The following is a 23,110-nucleotide window of genomic DNA, read 5'->3' on the forward strand; positions in this document are numbered from 1 at the left end:
CATTCTCATTCATTGAATATACAGTTTCATCTATAATTGATCTTTGCTATACTTTAGATCGTTTTAACCTGCATCTGAAATTAATATTTACAAGTTTTACACTTTCAAGTATTCTTTTTTAAGTTGCTTAACTATTGAAAAACAAATAAGATCAACTTGTGGTCAACTCAAGCTGTTACAGGCCAAACAGGGCAATGTAACAACGTTTACATTTATTTATTCACCCATCTATTCTAGTTTTCTGATTTAAAACGTGTGTTTAGTAAATTAGAGTGAGATATATTATTACAACTTGTCATATGTATAATTAAATATTGTAAAGAAGACACATGGAGTCAGAAGACGTTGTTAAAAGTATTAATTTGTTCCACAATATTGAAAAAAACAAACAGAACCCATCCAACGGAATGACGAGAACATACAGTAATAGTACACGAGTACAAGTGCAACAGGTTTCACAGTCATTGGGTACTTACATAGATCGGCCACAAGGGGAGCTCTCATAATTCTGTACAGTCCCAAAATAATCAACTGATTCATATTTACACTTTAACACAAACAGGTTTTTACTATTGTCACGAGTTCAGTTTCACTCCTTCAGACGACACCACACAGAATTAAAAATAAAAATAAATAATTTGTTCCTCGTGTTAAATTCATGTCGGAATCAAACGGGGAAAAAAACTGCACTTTTGTGTTGGATTTAGAAAGTTCACTGATGCGACGTCCACTTAGTGACAATAACTGTAATAATAAAAAGAATGTGTTGATATAGTGTTGATATGACACATCTGCTTTCAGCACTGTATGCAGGTGGCTATATTAAATGAAAAATTATAAAGGAGGAGAAAATCTATGAAAAATGTGATAAAACACACGAAAAATGTTCGAGATGAAATTGACTGAGAGTATAATTATCATTATTAAAACTTTTTATAGATGTTGCTACAATATTGTTATCATGAATTCTTTTGGCCACAATAATTAGTATCATTTCGTTTTATGAATCATTTAACATAAACACATTGAAGATGAAAAATAAAATAAAATCTAAATTCCCCTGAACCCCTGTGAGATGAACACGCAACTCGACCTTCTTCATAAACATCAAGAAAGACGAGGTGATGTCCTTTTTCTCAGTTAATGCCTCAATTCAAGTTTTACTGACTCTCCCTCATTATGTACATATGTATATAAATTATGCATGAACATATTATATATGTATGAATGTTCGTTACGTTTTAACAGCATCAATCTGCCTGTTTTTTGCTTGAAGCCTTTTAGAGTGTTTTTCTTTCCCACAATTTGTTAGTCAATTCATTTGAAATATACCTTTTAATGAAAAATGCCCCAAAACAAAAGCAAACACTTGATAAACCCGATCTGGTCACTTGACTTTGTGTGGTAACGGAGATATTTGATTAATTGGTGAGTTCACAGAGTGATAAGAAGGTGACTAACTGCTGACTAGTTGTTTCTTCTCCCGTGTTAGATGTCAGCTGATCTCAGATAAACTTCAAACACTGATTCACTGAAGAGTTTTATTCCTCAGAAACTTTATTCCAAGACATCTGAAAGTAGTCGAGTATTTGTCGGTTAATTTAAATCAATGTGTGATATTTTCGCTTCGTTTTTTGTCGTATTTCTCAAAAATAAAAAGCGTTTAGCGCTGATTCTCCCGAAAGGTTTTCCTGGACTCTACTTTTAATAACTCCAGAGTGTTTTTAACTGATCTCAGTTCAGCTTTACTCTTCACCTGGAGCTGACTGTGACGGTTGAAGGTGTGACTCTCAGTCAGTTCTTCTCACAGGAGATGGAACCCACTCACCAGAGTTACACAGAACAGACGCTCAGTCTAAAGACACAATCCTCTTTATGATTCTCTGGCACTGATAGAACAGAATGTACCTTTTTCCAGTGAGAAATTAACAGCGTGAAATAAAACAGCGTAGCAGCATCAGGCTCTGAAACAACATGTTAGTCCAACAATGAAGATTAGTTATATATGTTTTTCTCTTCCCTCCAGTGACCCTTGTTTTCTTTTTCCACTCGTTCACGGAAACGCCACTTTCTGGAGCTCAACGGAAGTCGCAGTGTCAAACTAGAGTTTGTGTTTTTCTGACAAATGAGCAGCTCAAATTTAATTTGGCATGAATGTGAAGCATTTGTGAAATGTAAATCGTTCCTCCGACCCGTCGCTCTTCCAGTCCATGATTCATCGTTTTTGCTGTCAACTCTGGCTTCTGCTTCTCGGTTTAAACTACACAACCTACTTCTTTCCTTCTCAGCTCCTTCTCTCCTCAACTTCCTTCCTTCCTTCCTTCCTCTCCTCTCCTCTCCCTCTACGCGATGTTGGAAATTGGATCGCTGATTTTCAGACACCTCCAGTAGATGGTTCTCACCATGGTGAAGAGAGCGAGCAGGATCAGCAGCACCCACGACGCGTAGATCCCTTTAGAGTTCTGTGCAGGCCTCCACGTACCGAACTGAACACACACACACAGACACACACACACAGACACACACACACAGACACACACACACAGACACACACACACACACACACATTATTCCGTGTGAAACATTTCAAACTTTAAAACCAAAACTATCTTCCTCCAGACACATGACTTAACTAAAACTTTTAGTTGGACATTACCTAAGATATATTCACACACACACACACTGTTACACACACTGTTACACACCAGGAGTCCTGCAGTGGCGCCGGCGAGGACGATGAACAGCAGGAAACAGAGCAGGCTCCTCCTCCTGGGATAGCCCCGGCCAATAGAAGAGCTGGAAATCGAAACCAGGAAACATAATTAACAGTGAAAATGGCGCGACGGAGACGCAGAGACGAGCTGAGACACTTACACTTTTCTGCAGTGTGGACATCGGGCCAAGGTCCGGTCTGAGAACTCCGTCCACTGAGAGAGAGAGGAAGTAAAATGTCAGAGAGAGTGTGTGTCTGTGATTGTGTATGTGTTTGTGTGCGTCCTACCAGGAATGTATTGGAGCAGTGACCACAGATGACCCTGATGCCGACGGGTTGCTGCTGCGGTTCAGGACTGTCGCTCCCGATGTGAACTGGTCCCAGGTTGATGATGCGTTTACTGGCGGAAGAAACAATCGGAAAGTGCAGAGTTTTTAAAGAAGTGAAATCTTGAATACCGAACACTTCAGCTGAGACGAGTGAAAACGAATCCGTGGCTGTGTCTCTGTCTCACCAGTAGGGCCTGGGACAGGCGATCCTCTGCGACGTGACTTTGCAGATCAGAAGACAGTTGCATGGACAGCGGACGTACTTCTTCCCGACGGGGGCGTTCTTTATCGGCTATTGACCCGAGAGATAAAGACAGAAAGAGACGACTCAGTGTCCAGAGTTCCCTCGTTCTTTGCTTCCTAAATGATTCTCAGTGGCTCAGCTTTGGTCTCATCAGCAGAAACTCTGCACATCAGACAGAATGATTTCCTGAGAGGAAGTCTGGATGTGCAACACGACACTGAGAACAACCGCCTGATGTTTTTATGGTTGCTGGGCGCAGTCGTTCTTGAAGCTTTCAGATCTGTGCTTCCTAGAAGGCCGACTCAGCGCTTTTCTTTGTGATGTTTTAAATATTCCAGAGCCAAAACGTGTTTTAAACATAAAGTTCTGCTCACCGTCGCCTCGTTACAGATGCCGCACTTCACCACGTGCTGGTGCGTCTTGCCCTCCACGGAGATGGTGCTCTGACAGACGCGGCAGCTGATGATCGGAGCGCTGCTGCTGTCCGGGCTGCCCTGAGGCGAGTAGGGAGGTGGAGCGTCCCCGGGAGCCACCAAGCTGGGGAACGGCGCCAAACCTGGAGAGACAGGAAACAGCTCAGCTACTGAAGGTTTCAAACATGTGTCGATTCCCTTAATGATGATGAAGATCTTTATATTTAAAGGCTGTAGACGAAAAAGGCTAAATGGCAGAATTCTGCAGCATTTTAGCTTCACCTCTGTATAGTGGGAGGAAGTGGAGACATGTCGTCCATCTTTCTTTAGAGTCTTTGTGTTCTACACTGACAGGAAACCACCACCTTGTCCTATGGTGAAACCTGGTGTTTATCAGCACCAAACCTGGTTTTACGGTTTGATAAGGGAAATGACCGTGTTATCTGCAGCTTGTTTACTTATCGCTCTGGGAACCGATGGAACAAAAAACAATAATCTGTAAATATATGAGGACACTATCAGGAGACGCACCCACAAGACCAACATTACAGAGTGGGACACAGGAAACGAGAGACACGGAGCATTAGCCTACAGTTACTTATTTCAGGTTTCTTATTCGTCTGGTTTTATTAGTGTGACTTTAATAAAAAGTTTCTTGTGTTTTTTTTAATCGTCAGTGTATTATGTTCATTATATTGCCCCAATACCAAATCAATAATTATAAAAAACATACTTGGTCAAAAATGAAATTCTGATTCTTAATCAATACCAATTAAACCAAATACATCTTTATCATGTCAGACACGATGATAATGGAAGAAGCTGCAGATATATTTGTTCTTGATGGATTTTTCACTACAGCTCTTGAATTCACACACATAAACGTCCAAATCAAGTTTTAAACTACATATTGTGATGATGCACAATGTAAAGCACCAACTAAACAAACCACAGATCAGTCAAACTACATGAACAACTTTCATTTTCTACTTTTAAATGCCCAAAACAGCCGATATCACACACAATTATCTGTCTTTCTTCACTATAAGTGAAGTATTTGTGTGGTTGTATTGTCCCTGCATCGCGTCAGTCTTTTCATATTCTTAACCAACTTTGTTAAAATATAATTAAAAGCATATAAAGCGATTTTTTCAAAGGTTAAATCTCTGCTCTTCTTGTTTTTAGCTTCAGCTGACGTTAGCCAAACTGCTAGCTCGCTAGCTTAGCATCGGGAGCTAACGTGTGTCTGAGAGTTGACTCTTTGGATTTAAAGCTAAATGTCGGATTTACAGGTCAATCGCGGTTGTTCCGTGTGAAGGTGTGAAAGCGGCGGGACGCACTCTGAGGTTTAGCCGGATGTCCGTGCGCGCTGCCCCCGGGAGAGAAGCCGTTGGTGCCGTCGTGCTGCTCGGACAGGAGCGGCGACCGTTCCCCGTCCGCCATCACTGGCCCCGGAACTCGGCCCCGTCGCAGCCCCGCAGGAAGAGTGTCTCCGGCGGCGGAGGAAGCTCAGGGACCCCGCTGCAGATTGTCGGAGGAGCCGCCAAGGAGCCGGAGACACGGAGACTTTCCGGAGGGTCCGAGACTGACACAGCGAAACAGGAAGTGAAGCAAACAACCAGTCACATGACCGAGCTCTGTCGGACAGCGCGCTCCTCCAATCACACAGCTCGGCGAGGGTGGGCGGGTCCCGTTCCACCTATGGTTCCTCTTCCCACACAGAGCTTCCTTCACCGGAAGTTTCTGCTCCTTCGCCGTCAAGGAAACAGGATTAGGACACTTCACAGCCTCCTTCGGTCCTCGCTACTCACACTCTCTTTACTCAAACCTTAAATCAGTGTTTGATGCGAAAAATCATAATATTATGAGGATAAATCTTTAAAATATACAAAATATACATTATGATTATAAAATTTTATTTCAATAAGCGAAAAACAAATCATAAAATCATGGGGTGGGGGGGTTAATTAAATAAGAAATAAAACGATTATAATATGAGAATAACTTTCAAATTTAATGAGGAAAAAGTCCTAATATTTGGAGAAAAATATAAATACATTTTAAGGAAATAACCAGTGACTAAAAGAAGAGGTCAGAGGTCGATGTGGTTCTTTCTTATACCCTTATCACTCTGGGTCATAGTGGGTGTATGCGTATGTGTAGTTCTCCCTCCCTGCCTAGGGGTGGTGCCTTTCCCCTTGCCTTGTGTTTTCCTGTGTCTGTGTTTCAGGCAGGTGATTGGAGGATGGGCTGATAGAGCTGACTTAAAAAAGCTCAGCTGCTGACTGTTTTTTCCCCCAGGCTACATACAACAACACGACGGTTGTTGTTGGTGGCCGGAATTATGCAACAAGGAATTATTATTGTTATATAATAACATTTCCTTGTTGGTGAAGACATGGGCCAGGGCCTGGGTTTAATTAAGTAAATCCAACAACTCTACATGCTGCACATTTTACAGAATTTTACTCATGTTATACGTGAGTAAAATCCCAGGTTATAGATACTAAATGTTTGATATATTAAAACATAATTTGTTTAACCTCAGCTCCGCCTCCTCATTCACTTACACAAAGTTCTAACAACAGTGTCGTACTTCTACTTTACCAGGGTTAGAACTATAAACTGTTTTACCAACTGTTTACGGGTTAAAATATTCATCACACACGACCATTTATCTATTCTTATAATGATTTTTTTAAAGCAACACAAGGACGTTTCCTCATTCCAGAAAATTTCCTGCTTAGCTTGTTGGATGTGGCATCAAGTATCCACAGTGTTGGTATTTAATCACTGTGTTTGGGCAGAGCGACCAACACTTGCACCATGTTGCTGTCTCTGCTGCTGCTGCTGCTGCTGCTGGGCAGCTCCCGGACAGCTCATTTTAGTGGAACTGTCATGACCTTCTACCCAAAAGACCGCAGCCCAGATGGATCGGTCACGGTGCGTAAGGTTTCTCTTTCAAATAATAGATCATCTTTAGAAATTAGATGTTTGAACGATTTCTGTAACAAATGCAGAAAAGTGGGGCTAAAGGGAAAACGGCAGATCTTATAAATGGGATCAATATTTTTTAAAGGCTAGAAAATGCGTTCAATGCTGTATTTAAAAACGTTATAGCTCCTAAGAACAATGCAACAACGTGGATTCTACAAACTAAAATACAAGGAAATGGAGCAGGTTGAGTCAGACGCCTATTGTGCATTAGTATAAGAGAGTATTTATATGATTACGAATAATCAAACATACTGTGCAAAATACTGAACAATAAAGGGAAAAAAGTAAATCACATTGGTTCTTGTTGTCTCTGTATGTAGCTTTGGCCCATGTGATGATTATCCTGTTGTCCAGGTAGATCACATCTTATTAGAATCACGATGGTCTTTGCTGTAACGTTACAGGTCGTCCTTCGCTATAAGATAAACTTCCACTCGGGAGGCAGCGACACGTGGAGGTGCTTCAGGGGCAACTGTGGGAATCAGAGTTCTTTGACACTGAACAGAGTATCCCAGGAGAGCAGCGGAGACTGGCTCCAGGATGAGGGAGTCATGACTCGGCAGGTTCCCGACAGCGGTGCTTTTCAGCTGTGGTAAGTGCAACATGACACTGTAAAAAATAAAGGAGAAATTTGACAAAATGTAGATAAGCCTCCCAAAAGTAACAACGCCGGACTTCAACACAGGAGAGTTTATTTCTAATGACCTCTAACCTGAACTACTGACGAACTAAAAACATGATCTTCCGGCAATCGATTGATTAGTTAATACTCTTCATGCTGGGGCTTTGGTATTTGCACAAACGAGGTACACTCAGGGTCTCTGCATTGAAAACTGACTTAAACTCAACTCCCATTGAAGGTTGAACAGTGGTAACTGGATAAATAACATCAGAAATGGCATTGTAAGATGGAGAGCCGTGACGCTGGTCGATCTGAGGATCCGTTCCGACACCAGCAGGGCAAACGCGTCCCCTCAGACCACCTTCCTGCCAGTTGTGAGGTAACCTCCTCACGCCTACACATAATCATTTGAAGATATAATCTGGAGACAACACACATTTTTTTATGCAGGAGTAAAGTGGCGTATGTCTCTCTCCCAGAGTTCCTTCAAACTGTCAGAGAGATTTCAACCTGTTGGCGTTTGACCCTGACGGAGACGAGGTCAAATGTAGGTATGGAAACACATCACTGTCAGAGTGTAACCCCTGCACGCCAGCGTCTGTCCTCCGCCTCTCACCGGTGAGTCTCCAACAGGGATTCTCTTATATATCTTATAAATACAGAGACTGGTGACCTTGTTACAATTTGTACATGATCCTTTTGCAGTCGTGTACTCTGTCATTCAGCGCCACCAACAGCAGTGATGAAGGTCCGTACGCAGTCCAGCTGGTGATGGAGGACTTTCCAAGACAGACGATCACCCTGAATCAAGGCGAAGAAGGGCAGACGAACATAACTACAAACAACGCTATCAGCAAAATACCTGTCCAATTTGTTCTACAGGGTGAGATTTATTGATTTGACAGCCTGAGAATTAGAAAGAAATTCCTGGCAACGTTGGCAACCACTGGATCCACGATAACCATGATCCAGAGGCTGAACCCTAATTCACCTCCAATTTGTTTGGCATACGGCTAAATATCATCAGACCTTTCAACACTACTTCTCCCGTCAACCTCAGCTGTGTCTGCCCAGAACTGCCAATGTGTCTGTAGACCCTGCTACATAGCTAGCATTACCGCTAACACCACCAACAACACCAATGTTATCTCTTGTGTTGCTTTTATGTCTATTGCCTGTTTGGTTTTACCGAAAGTTAGCATGCTAACTGGCTGTCCACGGCCTGTTTTGTAGCTTTGACTTTAGCGAATTGTCTGACCCATTAGTAGCGGTGGTCAGAGGGAGTTTTATGAACTTGTCTTGGTGGCACAGCGATGGCTGATGTTTTGTCAATGGACTAGAATGTTTTAAAATCTCTACACAGATATTTTTGGTACTTTTCATATATGGCAGTGCAACCAATGCCATTGGCTCACCAGAGATTTGTGGTTTCTTTCTCCATTTCTATCATTTGTTTAGTCCTACTGAAGTTACTAAGTTAGGGCGATTTTAAAGCATCCTTCAAGAAGTTTGATTTTGTGTGTCCAGTGGATCCTGCGGTGCCATCCTGCACAGAGGGACTCTATTTGCCCACGTTCCTGCCTCCAACACCGGCCAACAGAGCTCGACTTTACACCCCCGTCAATCAGACCCTGGACATCAGCATTAAAGCAGCTGCAACTTACTCCACGTGAGTAAAAGGAAAATCAAAATCCTCTTTAGACATTTGGACAGAACCTTCTGGGATTGAACCTCATGTCCAGAAACTCTGGATTCGAACCAGTGGAGAGACTTGTTTGACTCGAGCGGGGAACTTGATCTTCATGGAGGAGGTGACAACAGCAGGTAGCGAGCTAGTTAGCCAGGAATGCTAACCAGGGTGTCTGCATGTCTTGAAAAGTTTAAAAAAAACTTAATTCTTTTTTCAAAGAGTGAAAGATCATGAATTTATAATAATATAACTTTTTGGGTATGTCATTTTAGCTAAAATCTAATTTAAACCCGACTCTAAATAAAGATGTAGGATGTGACAGCTCCCAAAAGTAAAAGCCATAGCATCTTGATCGCCCCTGGTGGCTGGTTGAAGTACAGGTCATAAACTCCACCTCCTCCGAGTTTCAAGATCATGTTCTTCTGCCGCTTGTTAAAGGGTCTCTGAGCTACTGGTCAGCGGGCCCCACAACGTGAACCAGACCAGATCAGGACCAGGTCAGTTTACCCTGAGCTGGACGCCGTCTCAGAGCGAAGAGGGAGAGAGTCAACCCATCTGCTTCATCGTCCAAGCACTTTCCAAGTCAGTACTTCTTCAAGTGCAAGCAAACATTTTTTTAATTTGATGAAGGGAAGCTGAAGTGTTCTCTAAAGGGTGATTATTTGGTTTAATTGTGTTTGATTCTTTTCCTCAGTTCAACAAAGTATCACTCTGAGCAGCGATGTGTCATCGTCAGTGTTGGAAACGGTGAGATACAACCTCCTTCGTCTGTTCACGACTCAAATTACACTGCTCAGTTCATACGCAGGTAAAGGTTGAGCACGGCTCGTTTTTTATCTTTCCGACAGATACATCACCAAGCGCTGAACCAACTACAGAGGGACCTACGCCATCAGCGGGACCTACGACATCAGTGGGACCTACGACATCAGCGGGCACTAAGACAACAGTGGGACCTACGACAACAGTGGGACCTACGACAACAGTGGGACCTACGACAACAGTGGGACCTATGACATCAGCGGGACCTACGCCATCGTCTCAACAAAGTACGACTACTATTCACTCTATCACTACACCACTAACTACACTGTAAATAGTGTGTGAGAATGGAAACCTTGGCCCAGTCTTGGCACAGATACAACCATAGAACTCAATACTGTTGATACTGTGTGAAAGAACTTCTTGCTCCACAGGAAACAATCAGGTTGGCCGGGCCCTACAGAAAATATGTGGCATCTAAAATATGTTTTTCTTTTGACGATTGGACTGTGTTGTTAATTTAATTAAGACGTGATTCATGTTGTGTATAGTAGCCAAAGAGTAAACCAGCTGTTTTGGCCTGACCTGTGGATTCACTGTCTTTCTAGTTGTCATTCGCTTGACGGCGAGGATTACCTCTGTGGTGAATCTGACTGAGGAAGACATCAGGAGTACGGTCCTGCAGCAGGTCGGTGTCTTCCTATCCAAACCACACATCCTGTCAGAGCATCACATATCACACAGCAGCTTCAAATATGTCACTGTTCCAGTTTTCATTTGTTTTACCTTCTTCCTGATCCTGTTTCCACCAAGAAGCTGAAGAGTAGATATTTAATTTGTTTCAAGCATGCACTGTATATTAAGAGCAGACCTTAATTTAGAAAGTACAAGTCCTCAGTTACTCTACTCAAGTTAATGTCCTGACACACACACCATCACATCTAAGACAAATATGATCATATCTCAGCATCGCTCTGTTTTCTCCTACAGCTTCAAAACGAACTGGTGAAACTTGGATTGCCATCCAGCACCAATCTGACGTTACTGGGGAAGGTGTAACTGGAAATTACAGCCACCGGTGACCCCTGCTGATTCAGTGTGGTCACTAATCCACTCGTGCACGAAATCTAAGAAATTTTTATTTTAATCTAAAGGTTTAACTGGGGAAACTGGGTTTTGTTTTTATCAATGTCCATTCAGTCGCTGTTCTTGGTCTTTTAATGATGTCTCCTGATCTTCATTAACAAATGGGATTGCCCTCTTTGACATTGATTGAACTGTAAATGTTAAAATTTCTTTCCAGTGTTTAAACTTTAAACGATCATCACTACAGTTTAAAAAAAAGTTATGTTTTAGATCATAAATCATATTTCTATCAGTCTGTTGCTTGACCTGTCTCTGGAAGCTCACCTGCTGATGACGTGTTTTTTTCCGGCCACCAAACACGACCGTAACGTAGTTTTGTGAAAATATAGATTATATTAAACCTTTAAAAGGTCATAGACTAAAACCAGAATTACAAAATAACATTTCCTTGTTGCTAAAGACATGGACCAGGTTCTGGGTTTAAATAAGTAAATCCAACGACTCTACATTCTGCACATTTTACAGAATTATACTCATGTTGTACGTGACAGTTACAGAATCCCAGGTTATAGATGCTAATGTTTGTTTCATTAAAAAATCATTTGTTTAACCTCAGCTCCGCCTCCTCATTCACTTACACAGAGTTACAACAACAGTGTCGTACTTCTACTCTACCAGGGTAAGAAGTACAAACTGTTTTACCACCTGTTTATCGGTAAAAATATTGATCACACTTGACCCTTTGTCTACAAGGATGTTTCCTCATTCCAGAACATTTCCTGCTTGGCTTGTTAATCACTGTGTTTGAGCAGAGCGACCAACACTTGCACCATGTCGCTGTCTCTGCTGCTGCTGCTGCTGCTGCTGGGCAGCTCCCAGACATCTCATTTTACTGGAACTGTCATGACCTTCTACCCAAAAGACCGCAGCCCAGATGGATCGGTCACGGTGCGTAAAGTTTCTCTTTCAAATAATAGATTCATCTTTAGAAATTAGATGTTTGAACGATTTCAGTAACAAATGCAGAAAAGTGGGGCTAAATGGAAAACGGCAGAACTTAAAAAGTGGGATCAATATTTCTTAAAGGTTAGAAAATGCGTTCAATGCTGTATTTAAAGAAGTTATAGCTCCTAAGAACAATTCAACAAAGTGGATTCTACAAACTAAAATACAAGGAAATGGAGCAGGTTGTGTCAGACGCCTATTGTGCATTAGTCTAAGTAAATATTGATATGAATACGAATAATCAAACATATTGGGCAATACTGAATAATAAAGGGAAAAAAGTAAATCACATTGGTTCTTGTTGTCTCTGTGTGGAGCTTTGGCCAATGTGATGATGATCCTGTTATCAAGGTAGATCACATCTTATTAGAATCACGATGGTCTTTGCTGTAACGTTACAGGTCGTCCTTCGCTATAAGAGAAACTTCCACTTGGGAGGCGGCGACACGTGGAGGTGCTTCAGGGGCAACTGTGGGAATCAGAGTTCTTTGACACTGAACAGAGTTTCCCAGGAGAGGAGCGGAGACTGGCTCCAGGATGAGGGAGTCATGACTCGGCAGGTTCCCGACAGCGGTGCCTTTCAGCTGTGGTAAGTGCAACATGACACTTTAAGAAATAAAGGAGAAATTTGACAAAATGTAGATAAGCCTCCCAAAAGAAACAAACGCCACACTTCAACACAGGAGAGTTTATTTCTAATGACCTCTAACCTGAACTAATGACGAACCAAAAACATGATCTTCCAGCAATCCATTGATTAGTTCAGAGGTCTTCAACAGGGGGTCCGCGGAGGTACGGCAGGGGGGTCGCGAAATGTTTGGTTGATTAGACAATTTTTTAAATTTTTTTCTAATTTTTTATGTATTTTCTAACCAATTTGTTTCCACAAATTTAGATTTCTTTAAATACACATTAACAGGCATCCAACATATTGAGAGGCTAATTTGACCCTCTGCCTGACAACCTCCATCCGTCCAAGATTATATAAGTTGTGAGCTACTCATCAGGGTCCGACATTTCACTAATGTGGGAGTATGTGTGCCATCCACAGATGGCCTGAGGATTCACTGTCTCTTCTACATGTATGTTTAAAATAAAAACATGAATCTGTGAATTACTTTAATAGCTCAGTGTTGTATGCAAGATGTATGTTTAGAAATGGCAGTGGCATGGCCACCCTGTGCCGTGCACATGTTTAAATTAAAAACATGAATATATGAACCCGTTTTATATTTGAATAACTTAGTATTGAATGCACAATAACAGGGTAGCTATGTTTATAAATGGCACTAGGCCCAGTTTAATATAAAACACAATTTTATACAATATATCTAGTAGGGGGTCCCTGCTCCATCTCTCCACCAGTTTGGGGGTCCTTGGCCTGAAAAACGTTGAAGACCCCTGGATTAGTTAATACTCTTCATGCTGGGGCTTTGGTATTTGCACAAACGAGGTACACTCAGGGTCTGTGCATTTGAAACTTACTTAAACTCAACTCCCATTGAAGGTTGAACAGTGGTAACTGGATAAATAACATCAGAAATGGCATTGTAAGATGGAGAGCCGTGACGCTGGTCGATCTGAGGATCCGTTCCGACACCAGCAGGGCCAACGCGTCCCCTCAGACCACCATCCTGCCAGTTGTGAGGTAACCTCCTCACGCCTACACATAATAATTTCTAGATATAATCTGGAGACAACACAGATTTTAATGCAGGAGTAAAGTGGCGTATGTCTCTCTTCCAGAGTTCCTTCAAACTGTCAGAGAGATTTCAACCTGTTGGCCTTTGACCCTGACGGAGACGAGGTCAAATGTAGGTATGGAAACACATCACTGTCAGAGTGTAACCCCTGCACGCCAGCGTCTGTCCTCCGCCTCTCACCGGTGAGTCTCCAACAGGGATTCTCTTTTATATCTTATAAACACGGAGACTGGTGACCTCGTTACAATTTGTACATGATCCTTTTGCAGTCGTGTACTCTGTCATTCAGCGCCACCAACAGCAGTGATGAAGGTCCGTACGCAGTCCAGCTGGTGATGGAGGACTTTCCAAGACAGACGATCACCCTGAATCAAGGCAAAGAAGGGCAGACGAACATAACTACAAACAACGCTATCAGCAAAATACCCGTCCAATTTGTTCTACAGGGTGAGATTTATTGACTTGACAGCCTGAGAATTAAAAATACATTTCTTGGAACGTTGGCAACCACTGGATCCACGATAACCATGATCCAGAGGATGAACCCTAATGACCTTTGAGCTTCACATTAAAGGTTTAGCTTAAAATGTCTCAACAAATATTGGAAGGGTCCCTTGAAACTCATAAGGAACATTCACATCGGCTATAGCACCACCATCTGGTGGTTTTCCAATTTGTTTGGTAAACGGCAAAATATCAACAGAACTTTCAACACTACTTCTCCCGTCAACCTCAGCTGTGTCTGCCCAGAACTGCCAATATGTGTGTAGACCCTGCTACATAGCTAGCATTACCGCTAACACCAATGTTATCTCTTGTGTTGCTTTTATGTCCCTCGCCTGTTTGGTTTTACCGAAGCTAGCATGCTAACTGGCTGTCCACGGCCTGTTTTGTAGCTTTGACTTTAGTGAACAGTCTGACCCCTTAGTACCGGTGGTCAGAGGGAGTTTTATGAACTTGTCTTGGTGGCACAGCGATGGCTGATGTTTTGTCAATGGACTAGAATGTTTTAAAATCTCTACACAGATATTTTTGGTACTTTTCATATATGGAAGTGCAACCAATGCCATTGGCTCACCAGAGATTTGTGGTTTCTTTCTCTATTTCTATCACTTGTTTAGTCCTACTGAAGTTACTAAGCCAGGGCGATTTTAAAGCATCCTTCAAGAAGTTTGATTTTGTGTGTCCAGTGGATCCTGCGGTGCCATCCTGCACAGAGGGACTCTATTTGCCCACGTTCCTGCCTCCAACACCGGCCAACAGAGCTCGACTTTACACCCCCGTCAATCAGACCCTGGACATCAGCATTAAAGCAGCTGCAACTTACTCCACGTGAGTAAAAGGAAAATCAAAATCCTCTTTAGACATTTGGACAGAACCTTCTGGGATTGAACCTCATGTCCAGAAACTCTGGTTTCGAACCAGTGGAGAGACTTTGTTTGACTCGAGCGAGGAACTTGATCCTCATGGAGGAGGTGACAACAGCAGGTAGCGAGCTGGTTAGCCAGGAAAGCTAACCAGGGTGTCTGCATGTCTTGAAAAGTTTAAAAAAACCTTAATTATTTTTTCAAAGAGTGAAAGATCATGAATTTATAATAATATAACTTTTTGGGTATGTCATTTTAGCTCAAATCAAATTTAAACCCGACTGTAAATAAAGATGTAGGATGTGACAGCTCCCAAAAGTAAAAGCCATAGCATCTTGATCGCCCCTGGTGGCTGGTTGAAGTACATGTCATAAACTCCACCTCCTCTGAGTTTCAAGATCATGTTCTTCTGCCGCTTGTTAAAGGGTCTCTGAGCTACTGGTCAGCGGGCCCCACAACGTGAACCAGACCAGATCAGGACCAGGTCAGTTTACCCTGAGCTGGACGCCGTCTCAGAGCGAAGAGGGAGAGAGTCAACCCATCTGCTTCATCGTCCAAGCACTTTCCAAGTCAGTACTTCTTCAAGTACAAGCAAACATTTCTTTAATTTGATGAAGGGAAGCTGAAGTGTTCTCTAAAGGATGATTATTTGGTTTAATTGTGTTTGATTCTTTTCCTCAGTTCAACAAAGTATCACTCTGAGCAGCGATGTGTCATCGTCAGTGTTGGAAACGGTGAGATACATCCTCCTTCATCTGTTCACGACTCAAATTACACTGCTCAGTTCATAAGCAGGTAAAGGTTGAGCACGGCTCGTATTTTATCTTTCCGACAGATACATCACCAAGCGCTGAACCAACTACAGAGGGACCTACGCCATCGTCCCAACAAAGTACACTACCATTCACTCTATCACTACACCACTAACTACACTGTAAATAGTGTGTGAGAAAGGAAACGTTGGCCCAGTCCTGGCACAGATATAACCATAGAACTCAATACTGTTGATACTGTGTGAAAGAACTTCTGGCTCCACTCCTCATTCCTACTTTCAGGAAACAATCAGGTTGGCCGGGCCCTGCAGAAAATATGTGCCTTCTAAAATATGTTTTTCTTTTGACGATTGGACTGTGTTATTAATTTAATTAAGACGTGATTCATGTTGTGTATAGTAGCATGAGAGTAAACCAGCTGTTTTGGCCCTGACCTGTTGATTCACTGTCCTTCTAGTTGTCATTCGCTTGACAGCAAGGATTATCTCTGTGGTGAATCTGACTGAGGAAGACATCAGGAGTACGGTCCTACAGCAGGTCGGTGTCTTCCCGACACACACACCATCACATCTAAGACAAATATGATCATATCTCAGCATCGCTCTGTTTTCTCCTACAGTTTAAAGACGAACTGGTGAAACTTGGATTGCCACCCAGCACCAATCTGACGTTACTGGGGAAGGTGTAACTGGAAATTACAGCCACCGGTGACCCCTGCTGATTCAGTGTGGTCACTAATCCACGGGAGTCATTAATTTGTTACACTGGTCTCAGGTGTCTGAGTTTTGAATTGAATAACCGTGTAAGCTTGTAACTGTGGATTGATTTAGCTGCTGTTGCCTTTTAAAATAAACATTGTTGACTTATATAGTTTGTCTTTGAATCTCCCCTAAGACATATAAGACAGCTCCTGGTTGACGGGAGTCACTAATTTCTTAATACGGACACTGTGGTCGGAGGGGGGGGGGGGGGGGGGTTGATTGTAAAGTCTTTAAAGATTGTACCTTGTAAATAAAAAAAAATTTATTTGTACTCTTGTTGTTGTTTGTTTGTTAAATATCCCCCAAGGCGTAATCTTTAAAATCAAGAAAGACTCTGAAGCACTCGCAATACTTAAAAAAAAGGACAAAAAGTCGGAGAGTAGTTGAAAAGACATCAGTTTACTTCTGGTTGAACGAGCAGGAGCAGCATGTCAATAGGAATAATACACAGGTCACGGTTTGTAGATTGTAAACTTGTTCCATCATGAAGCCACATGATATCAAATTCTCTGTAGGTTTTGCTCGCAGGGCAGGACTAACCTGTTCGACCAATCAGCCAACAAGTGTCAAGTTTAACCGGCTGAGGAAAGTTCCTCAGGAGACAAAGCTGAGTGTGGAAAACATGAACATTCATAGTTGTCTCAATAACCTGATTGATTCTGAGAAGGCGTTTCAAACAGCGTGGGAGAAGCAAGTCAAGTGTTGGCTGGTGGCTGAGGGGTTTGTTTCGTGCCCTCTTTGTTTTGTTCACACATTCCATCCCGCTGTCAAGTAAAACAGCAAATGGGGTGCGCTTGTTTTGCTTCCTTAAACAGTCGGCAAGATAACATTGTTGGATATTAAATGAATAGTGCAGCGTCTGTGCAGGATCAGCTGTTTACGAACTGTTCCTGCGACACGCAAACTATTCGAGAGATCGGATCAGTGGTTCAGGAAGCAGCCGCACCGATGTGGACAAAGCGAAACAAGCGCACCCCTTTGATACAAACAACATAAATATCGACTGCATTTTGTCAACAGAACCAAACAAGCAAGCCAGTCCCCTGATAGATAACACACACCTGGACAGAACACATTCAGTTTGAAACTGGACTGAACTTAACTTCCCCTCCTCTCTCTTTAATTCACAAAAACATTTCATGACATTGTTTTTACTCAAATTGTGATAGAAAAACCAACAGTTCCCACAGAGCTCGGAGTTCAGTAACATTTTCCCCTCAGGAGAATCTCACATCGTCAATATAAAATATGAACCTTCTTATGTACAACAGAGAAGCAACATGCTCCGCCCCTTCAACCCTCGAGGTCCCGCTCCAGCTCTACAGCCTGATTTAAACACTGTGAAAGACGTGAGGCCTCTGAGCCCGGAGGACATTTTGTCCCACCAAGCCTCGGCAAACGAAAACATGCATTCACATCGCGAGTGAGACGGGGAACAGATAGAGAACTGGACTCTCGACAAAGGCTGCCGGGAACACCGTGTCCTCTGAAGGGCTTCTCGTCCAACGAGTTTTTAGCTATTTTTGCCGCCAGCTCTGAGATCAGGAGCTTCACCCTCAGAAGCTCACTTGACTGCATAGCTAGCTGCTTTACACGCAGTGGAATATCAGCCAGTGTACTCAGCGTGTGAATGCAGTTTTACAGGACTTCTTAGAACCACTGCCAACATCTCACAGAGCTTAAAGTTTGTTTGTTGAGAGACCAGAGGACAAATGATTTTTATGTGGTAAGTATGTGTTAAAATAGATCATTAGTTAATATCAGGAATTTGATTTTCCTTATAAACATTAAAAGTATATTTAAAAAAAAGTCATATTGGTCCATAAATAAGGAAATGTGTGATTTCATTTCCCAACTGGCAGTTGTTGTTTTTAAAAGGAGCATCACAACACTTACTTAAATTAATATATTAATATAACCCACTGCAACATAAAGTTCCCTTGTGTATCATAAACAGTTCAACTCAGGTCAAACACCGAATTCAGAATATCTATATACACACATTCATAAAAACACACTCGCGGGTGAAACTGCCTTTGTGACACCGGCCGACATAAAAGTGAAGCCAAAATATCTGGATTGCCCCCTAGAGGCAGGCTGCGGTATAGGTCATACAACCCTGCCTCCTCCATGTTAGTGGTTGGGACAAGAACCAGAAGAAGTGGATTTATTTAAACCCAGATCAGCGTCAAAAGGCAGCTCCACCCGTAACATTAAAATACAGTTATTGATAGAGAAATTTCCACAGAAGTAAAACAATAAATAAGTTAAGATTCATCCCTTCACTTAGATTTAACAGAAAACTGTTAACAGTGCGTGTTTTCCCTGATTACAGGCAAAAATGTTAAAGCTTGTTAAAAATATTTGCCATCACCTTCAAAACTCCACATCAGTGCATCCAGAGTCATTTCTTAAAGCTCGACCTGAACGGTAAGTAGAGTTGTAAACAAAAAACAAAACAGAATTTGATTCTGTGCAAGAAAAATAAATAAACTTAAATAATTTCTTTGTAATTTTGGTAAACATAATCAGAATTCAGTAACCACGCATAAAAAGAAACTGGCTGGAGTTGGACTGACACTTGGGTTAAATCGCATCAAAACCAGAAATCAGTAGGTTAATCGTCACCAAAGAATCTCGTCCTACCACTAGGGGTCCTCCTAGTCAAAGATTTCCTGTTTTCCCGCAAAGCTTTACTTTACGCCTAACCAGTTCTTCAACTGGTTCCATTCAGAAGCCCTGGAACCGGTTGTGAGCAGAACCATCAATAGATGGCGCTGCACGATAAAAGTAAACAGTAGAAGGAAGATGGTGGATTGTGAATGTTGGTACCGCTTTCAGTGTCCCCCTAGTGGTAAGTTGTATAAACCATTGCAGGTATCGCTGGATTTCTTTTCTAATTTGTCATCATAACATTTTCTACTGTGTTTCAGAGAGTTACATCAAAAGTTTTGCAAAGTCGCAGCTTGTTTTGTAAACACATTCCATTTTTCACAATTAGATCAATTACATCATGTTTTTGGAAAATGGTTTCTGTCACGATTGACAGCTGAGACTGACTCACGATTGGTTGAGAGTGCGTATGGGCGGGACCTCAAAACCATGACTCCACGTTCCCTCCTGCACAGACTCAGACTCATTGGGGCAAAATGGTGGCGCCCGTTTTCAAGATTTTGTGTTTGTATTGTAACGGGAGGAAGTGGAAACGCGTGGTTAAAAACGTTTTAGTGTCAAAAATATCCAGGATGCTAAACCGGCATCAGTCAAACCCCAGAGAGAATCTCAAAAGAAGAAGTTTCCATGAGAAGAGAATGCTGGAGACAGAACAAGGAGCGTCAATGCTCTTCCCCCATCACAGGAAAGACAGGAAAGAGAGTTCCATGAGTCTGGAGTCTGAGGCGGAACTTTTCTTTTCCTGGGGATGAAACCACAAACACACAAACACACACATTCATCTGATACACTCACTCTCTCTCTTCATTCATCCCCGGTTTCCATCCCCTTCGTCCACCTTTCTCTTCGTCACCACAGATCCAGAGATAAGACATCGTAGTTAGGCAGCAAATTGACTCTCACACGTAAACACACACACACACACACAGAGAACCTTCCTCGCCATCTGTTCCTCATCCTCTCTCACAGACCAGAGGTCAGACGTCATAGTCGGGCAGGGCCGAGTAGGACACGCCCCCGACGGACGGAGGGTTGGAGTGGAGAGGAAGAAACCAAAAGAAGACTGAACCTGGAGAGAGAACACAGATCGAAATCAGAGATCCTCTAAAGTCGTGAACACCTGGACGGAGCAGGAGATGTGGACGAGGGACACGAACCCACCTCGTCCGAAGACCTCCCGCAGCAGAGCGATCTTGGGCTTGCGGGTGTGTGGGGGCTGGTGGGGCAGCTGTGAGGAGGAGGAGGAGGAGGAAGAGGAGGTAGATGTGGCTCCTCTGTCTTTGATCATCAGTCTGTTCTTCATCTGCTCTATCGGAGTCTCGTCCGTGATAATCGAGATTAACTGGAACAAAACGAGATATTACAGTGAGGTTACTGGGGGATGAAGTCACACACAGAGAGGGAGTGTGTGTGTGTGAGTGTGAGTGTGAGTGTGAGTGTGTGTGTGTGTGTACCTGATCGTAGAAGATAACCATGACAAACACACCGAACAGCACCGACTCCACCAGCAGGATGATGTAGTGAGCGCTGAGGAGCAGAGAAAACAGAGAATAATTCAGTCTCTCTCTCGCTGGAACTTTCATTTTGGAATCCCGTCTGTTACACTCACACGATCAGGTGTTTGCTCGGCGTCTCCTCTCCTTCTCTCTCTGCGTCGCCATCTCTCTCGTTCCTGATCTGCCAGACCCAGGCCGACACCACCAGCACCATGGAGTACAGGCAGGCCATGCCTGAGCAGGAAGACACAACCACAGTCACCTTATCAGCAGCTGGGGCTGAGGCTGGCTTTAATAATAATAACAATAACTGAAACGTCTGAGCCTAAAAGTCATCCGATGTTTATATATTTAATGAAAATGTGTTTTCTAGATACGCCCTGAATGTTGGACATTTATTTTATCGCTTATTAAACAAATATAACTGTTTGGTTGCATTTACAAATACTCCCTGAAGCTGCCAGGGTTTATTCTCAGAAATGCTTAAATGTTTTGTCTGGTTGTTTAGTGGTTTAGAGGAGACGTCTCTGGAGTTTGTGCCATAAAGCTGCCGTCGACCCACCGGTTCATAAACAGTCACTCACCGGTGTAGAAGAGAAACTGGATGAAATACTTTTGGTTCAGTTCCCCGACACAGTTGTTGATCCTAAAAACAAACAAAAAGGAAACGGGTGAGAGAAAGTTGAAGGTGACTAAAGAATGAAGAAACCAGGAGAGGGACACAAGGTCGGACGGCGTCTTCTCACCAGGGACAGTGATGGTCCATGCGGCGTATGCACCTCTGACAGACGCGGCAGTGGTGCGCCCTGGGAGGTCTGTAGGTTTCACAGCGGTTGCACACCGTCCAGCCCTCACAGCCCTGCAGGTGCATTTAATAACCACAGACACGTCAGAATAAAGCAACAGGGTCTTAAGCAGACGGTGACGTGTTCCCAGACGTTCAGAGCAACACGTGTGTCATGAAGCTGATGATAACAGGTCTGGGATCAGATCACGGGTGAGAACAGCTTCTTAACACAGTGACAGGCGGAGATAATTACAGGGTTGTTAATAACAGACGTGTCGTGTCACTCACCCGCTCGCTCATCCGAGTCGACTGCGAGCGCAGGTCTGAGAAGTCGAGGGCCGTGTCTGGAAGAGGCACCTTACCTGCACAACAACAAACGCACAACTGAACACGGGAAACACAAACATGCTTTTCCCCAAATATCTGCTCAAATTCGTTCTTGTTAACCCATAAACAAATAATTAGATATAAATATTGATGGGCATTTTGCTGACCAGGGTCTGAGAGGACGGCTTTTGAGTGACAGGCCAGCAGCAGCAGCAGAATCAGGTTGAACACGGATCCATGGAGACTGCACCACACGCTGGGGGACAGAAGAACTGCAGCTTTAATGACCCAGACACACACGGTTCTGTTTTAGTTTGAATCACAGAGACACATCGATTTGTTGTGGAGTTTTGAGAGACCTGTCAGTGTTTTTTATTGTATCGTGTTGTTACTGTGTTTTCTGATCTGTTGTTGTGTTTTTTGTGAACTGTCACTCTATGTTTTGCTCTGTTGTGTATTTTGATTTGTAGTAAAGTTTGATCTGTTGTGTTGTTGTGACCTGTCAAAGTGTTTTCTGATCAGTTGTGTTGTTGTGGCTCTGTTTACTCCCCGTGTTGTTGTTGTCAGGTGCCCTTCGGGGGCCACCGTACTCTGCAGATGAGCAGTAAACAAGAAGAAGAGAAGAAGAAGCCGCAGGTTCTAAAGCTCGTAAACAAACTGAAGTCTCGTGAGTCTCAAACACGAGGTTCAACAAACAAACAGGAGACACAACAAACAAACAGGAACCAGAACCGGCTGCTGCTGTCAGATGAATGGACGCGGAGCAGCGGGCGCCATGTTTGTACGGTTCTAACGACATGAAGAGGGAAAGTACCGACCTGCCGGAGAACGTGGGGATGAGAACATACCGAACCACCACGTAGTCCGCGTAGAACACGCTGAAGTACGTCAGGAGCAGGCAAACGACGCCGCACAAGTCGAACCTGCAGCGAGGAGCCGCCATCTTCTGCCGGGCTCCGCCCCCTGTCACCCCACTTCCGCCTGACGTCACACAGAACCTTGACGGTGCATTCCCGGACCGTAGGAAACAATTATCATCAGGGGACCAGAACTTAATTGTTCATACAGTAGAATCCAGGATAGTGGAGTTTCCGAGTTTCCCCTGAAGGCGACCTGAGCCTAAATATATTTTTGAAAACATGAATTTTTAATTTCTATTTGGCAATTTTGTTCTGTTTTGTACATAAACAACACAAAGTGTAGATCTTGAATTTTCTAAGTTGAACGTGAAGGCAGCACGTTCAAATCATTTATTGATTCACCCCCCCAATTAAAAAAATAAATTGTTTTAGCACGAAGAAAATTGTCTAATTTCATTTGAATTTTCATTACATACAAAATTATGCTAATAATTAATTAATT

General features: G+C 42.9%; 4 protein-coding genes across 4 annotated transcripts; 2 read left to right on the plus strand and 2 right to left on the minus strand.

Moving 5' to 3' along the window:
* Positions 1-341: 341 nt before the first annotated feature.
* Positions 342-5,157, minus strand: LOC128430296 (type I phosphatidylinositol 4,5-bisphosphate 4-phosphatase-B). Its single transcript, XM_053416332.1, has 7 exons — positions 5,040-5,157; positions 3,661-3,842; positions 3,228-3,334; positions 3,002-3,113; positions 2,875-2,927; positions 2,706-2,796; positions 342-2,486 (listed from the first exon to the last, which is right to left on the minus strand). Exons 1-7 carry the CDS (start codon positions 5,140-5,142, stop codon positions 2,343-2,345), a joined length of 792 nt encoding a protein of 263 aa, XP_053272307.1. The 5' UTR covers positions 5,143-5,157; the 3' UTR covers positions 342-2,342.
* Positions 5,158-6,082: 925 nt separating this feature from the next.
* Positions 6,083-11,471, plus strand: LOC128430480 (location of vulva defective 1). Its single transcript, XM_053416557.1, has 12 exons — positions 6,083-6,123; positions 6,507-6,642; positions 7,101-7,288; positions 7,557-7,697; positions 7,798-7,936; positions 8,024-8,201; positions 8,846-8,987; positions 9,447-9,590; positions 9,703-9,755; positions 9,857-10,057; positions 10,379-10,458; positions 10,761-11,471. The coding sequence occupies exons 1-12, from the start codon at positions 6,098-6,100 to the stop codon at positions 10,827-10,829; spliced, it is 1,497 nt and encodes a 498-aa protein (XP_053272532.1). The 5' UTR covers positions 6,083-6,097; the 3' UTR covers positions 10,830-11,471.
* A 64-nt stretch (positions 11,472-11,535) lies between these two features.
* Positions 11,536-16,655, plus strand: LOC128430481 (uncharacterized). The gene is made up of 11 exons (XM_053416558.1): positions 11,536-11,804; positions 12,263-12,450; positions 13,369-13,509; positions 13,608-13,746; positions 13,834-14,011; positions 14,755-14,896; positions 15,357-15,500; positions 15,613-15,665; positions 15,767-15,823; positions 16,162-16,241; positions 16,324-16,655. Exons 1-11 carry the CDS (start codon positions 11,688-11,690, stop codon positions 16,390-16,392), a joined length of 1,308 nt encoding a protein of 435 aa, XP_053272533.1. The 5' UTR covers positions 11,536-11,687; the 3' UTR covers positions 16,393-16,655.
* A 190-nt stretch (positions 16,656-16,845) lies between these two features.
* On the minus strand, positions 16,846-22,716 carry zgc:77880 (zf-DHHC domain-containing protein). The gene is made up of 9 exons (XM_053416443.1): positions 22,567-22,716; positions 21,916-22,004; positions 21,710-21,783; positions 21,381-21,493; positions 21,219-21,280; positions 20,748-20,868; positions 20,593-20,665; positions 20,300-20,480; positions 16,846-20,207 (listed from the first exon to the last, which is right to left on the minus strand). The coding sequence occupies exons 1-9, from the start codon at positions 22,689-22,691 to the stop codon at positions 20,116-20,118; spliced, it is 930 nt and encodes a 309-aa protein (XP_053272418.1). The 5' UTR covers positions 22,692-22,716; the 3' UTR covers positions 16,846-20,115.
* Positions 22,717-23,110: the final 394 nt, after the last annotated feature.

This window comes from Pleuronectes platessa, chromosome 23 (assembly GCF_947347685.1).
Source record: "Pleuronectes platessa chromosome 23, fPlePla1.1, whole genome shotgun sequence".
In the NCBI taxonomy this organism is placed as follows: domain Eukaryota; kingdom Metazoa; phylum Chordata; class Actinopteri; order Pleuronectiformes; family Pleuronectidae; genus Pleuronectes; species Pleuronectes platessa.

Bases quoted from the DNA above. Each gene is read 5' to 3' on its own strand.
- LOC128430296 (XM_053416332.1), bottom strand. From the start codon at position 5,142: ATGGCGGACGGGGAACGGTCGCCGCTCCTGTCCGAGCAGCACGACGGC. The intron at 3,843-5,039 runs GTGCGTCCCGCC...CTGTCTCTCCAG, and splicing joins ACATCCGGCTAAACCTCAGA to GTTTGGCGCCGTTCCCCAGC. The intron at 2,487-2,705 runs GTGTGTAACAGT...GTGTGTGTTCAG, and splicing joins GCGCCACTGCAGGACTCCTG to TTCGGTACGTGGAGGCCTGC.
- LOC128430480 (XM_053416557.1), top strand. From the start codon at position 6,098: ATGGGCCAGGGCCTGGGTTTAATTAA. The intron at 6,643-7,100 runs GTGCGTAAGGTT...GTAACGTTACAG, and splicing joins GCCCAGATGGATCGGTCACG to GTCGTCCTTCGCTATAAGAT. The intron at 10,058-10,378 runs GTACGACTACTA...CTGTCTTTCTAG, and splicing joins TACGCCATCGTCTCAACAAA to TTGTCATTCGCTTGACGGCG.
- LOC128430481 (XM_053416558.1), top strand. From the start codon at position 11,688: ATGTCGCTGTCTCTGCTGCTGCTGCTGCTGCTGCTGGGCAGCTCCCAG. The intron at 13,747-13,833 runs GTGAGTCTCCAA...ATCCTTTTGCAG, and splicing joins CTGTCCTCCGCCTCTCACCG to TCGTGTACTCTGTCATTCAG. The intron at 14,897-15,356 runs GTGAGTAAAAGG...CGCTTGTTAAAG, and splicing joins GCAGCTGCAACTTACTCCAC to GGTCTCTGAGCTACTGGTCA.
- zgc:77880 (XM_053416443.1), bottom strand. From the start codon at position 22,691: ATGGCGGCTCCTCGCTGCAGGTTCGACTTGTGCGGCGTCGTTTGCCTG. The intron at 22,005-22,566 runs GTCGGTACTTTC...TCTGTCCCCCAG, and splicing joins ATCCCCACGTTCTCCGGCAG to CGTGTGGTGCAGTCTCCATG. The intron at 20,869-21,218 runs GTGAGTGACTGT...CTTCCTGCTCAG, and splicing joins CCAGTTTCTCTTCTACACCG to GCATGGCCTGCCTGTACTCC.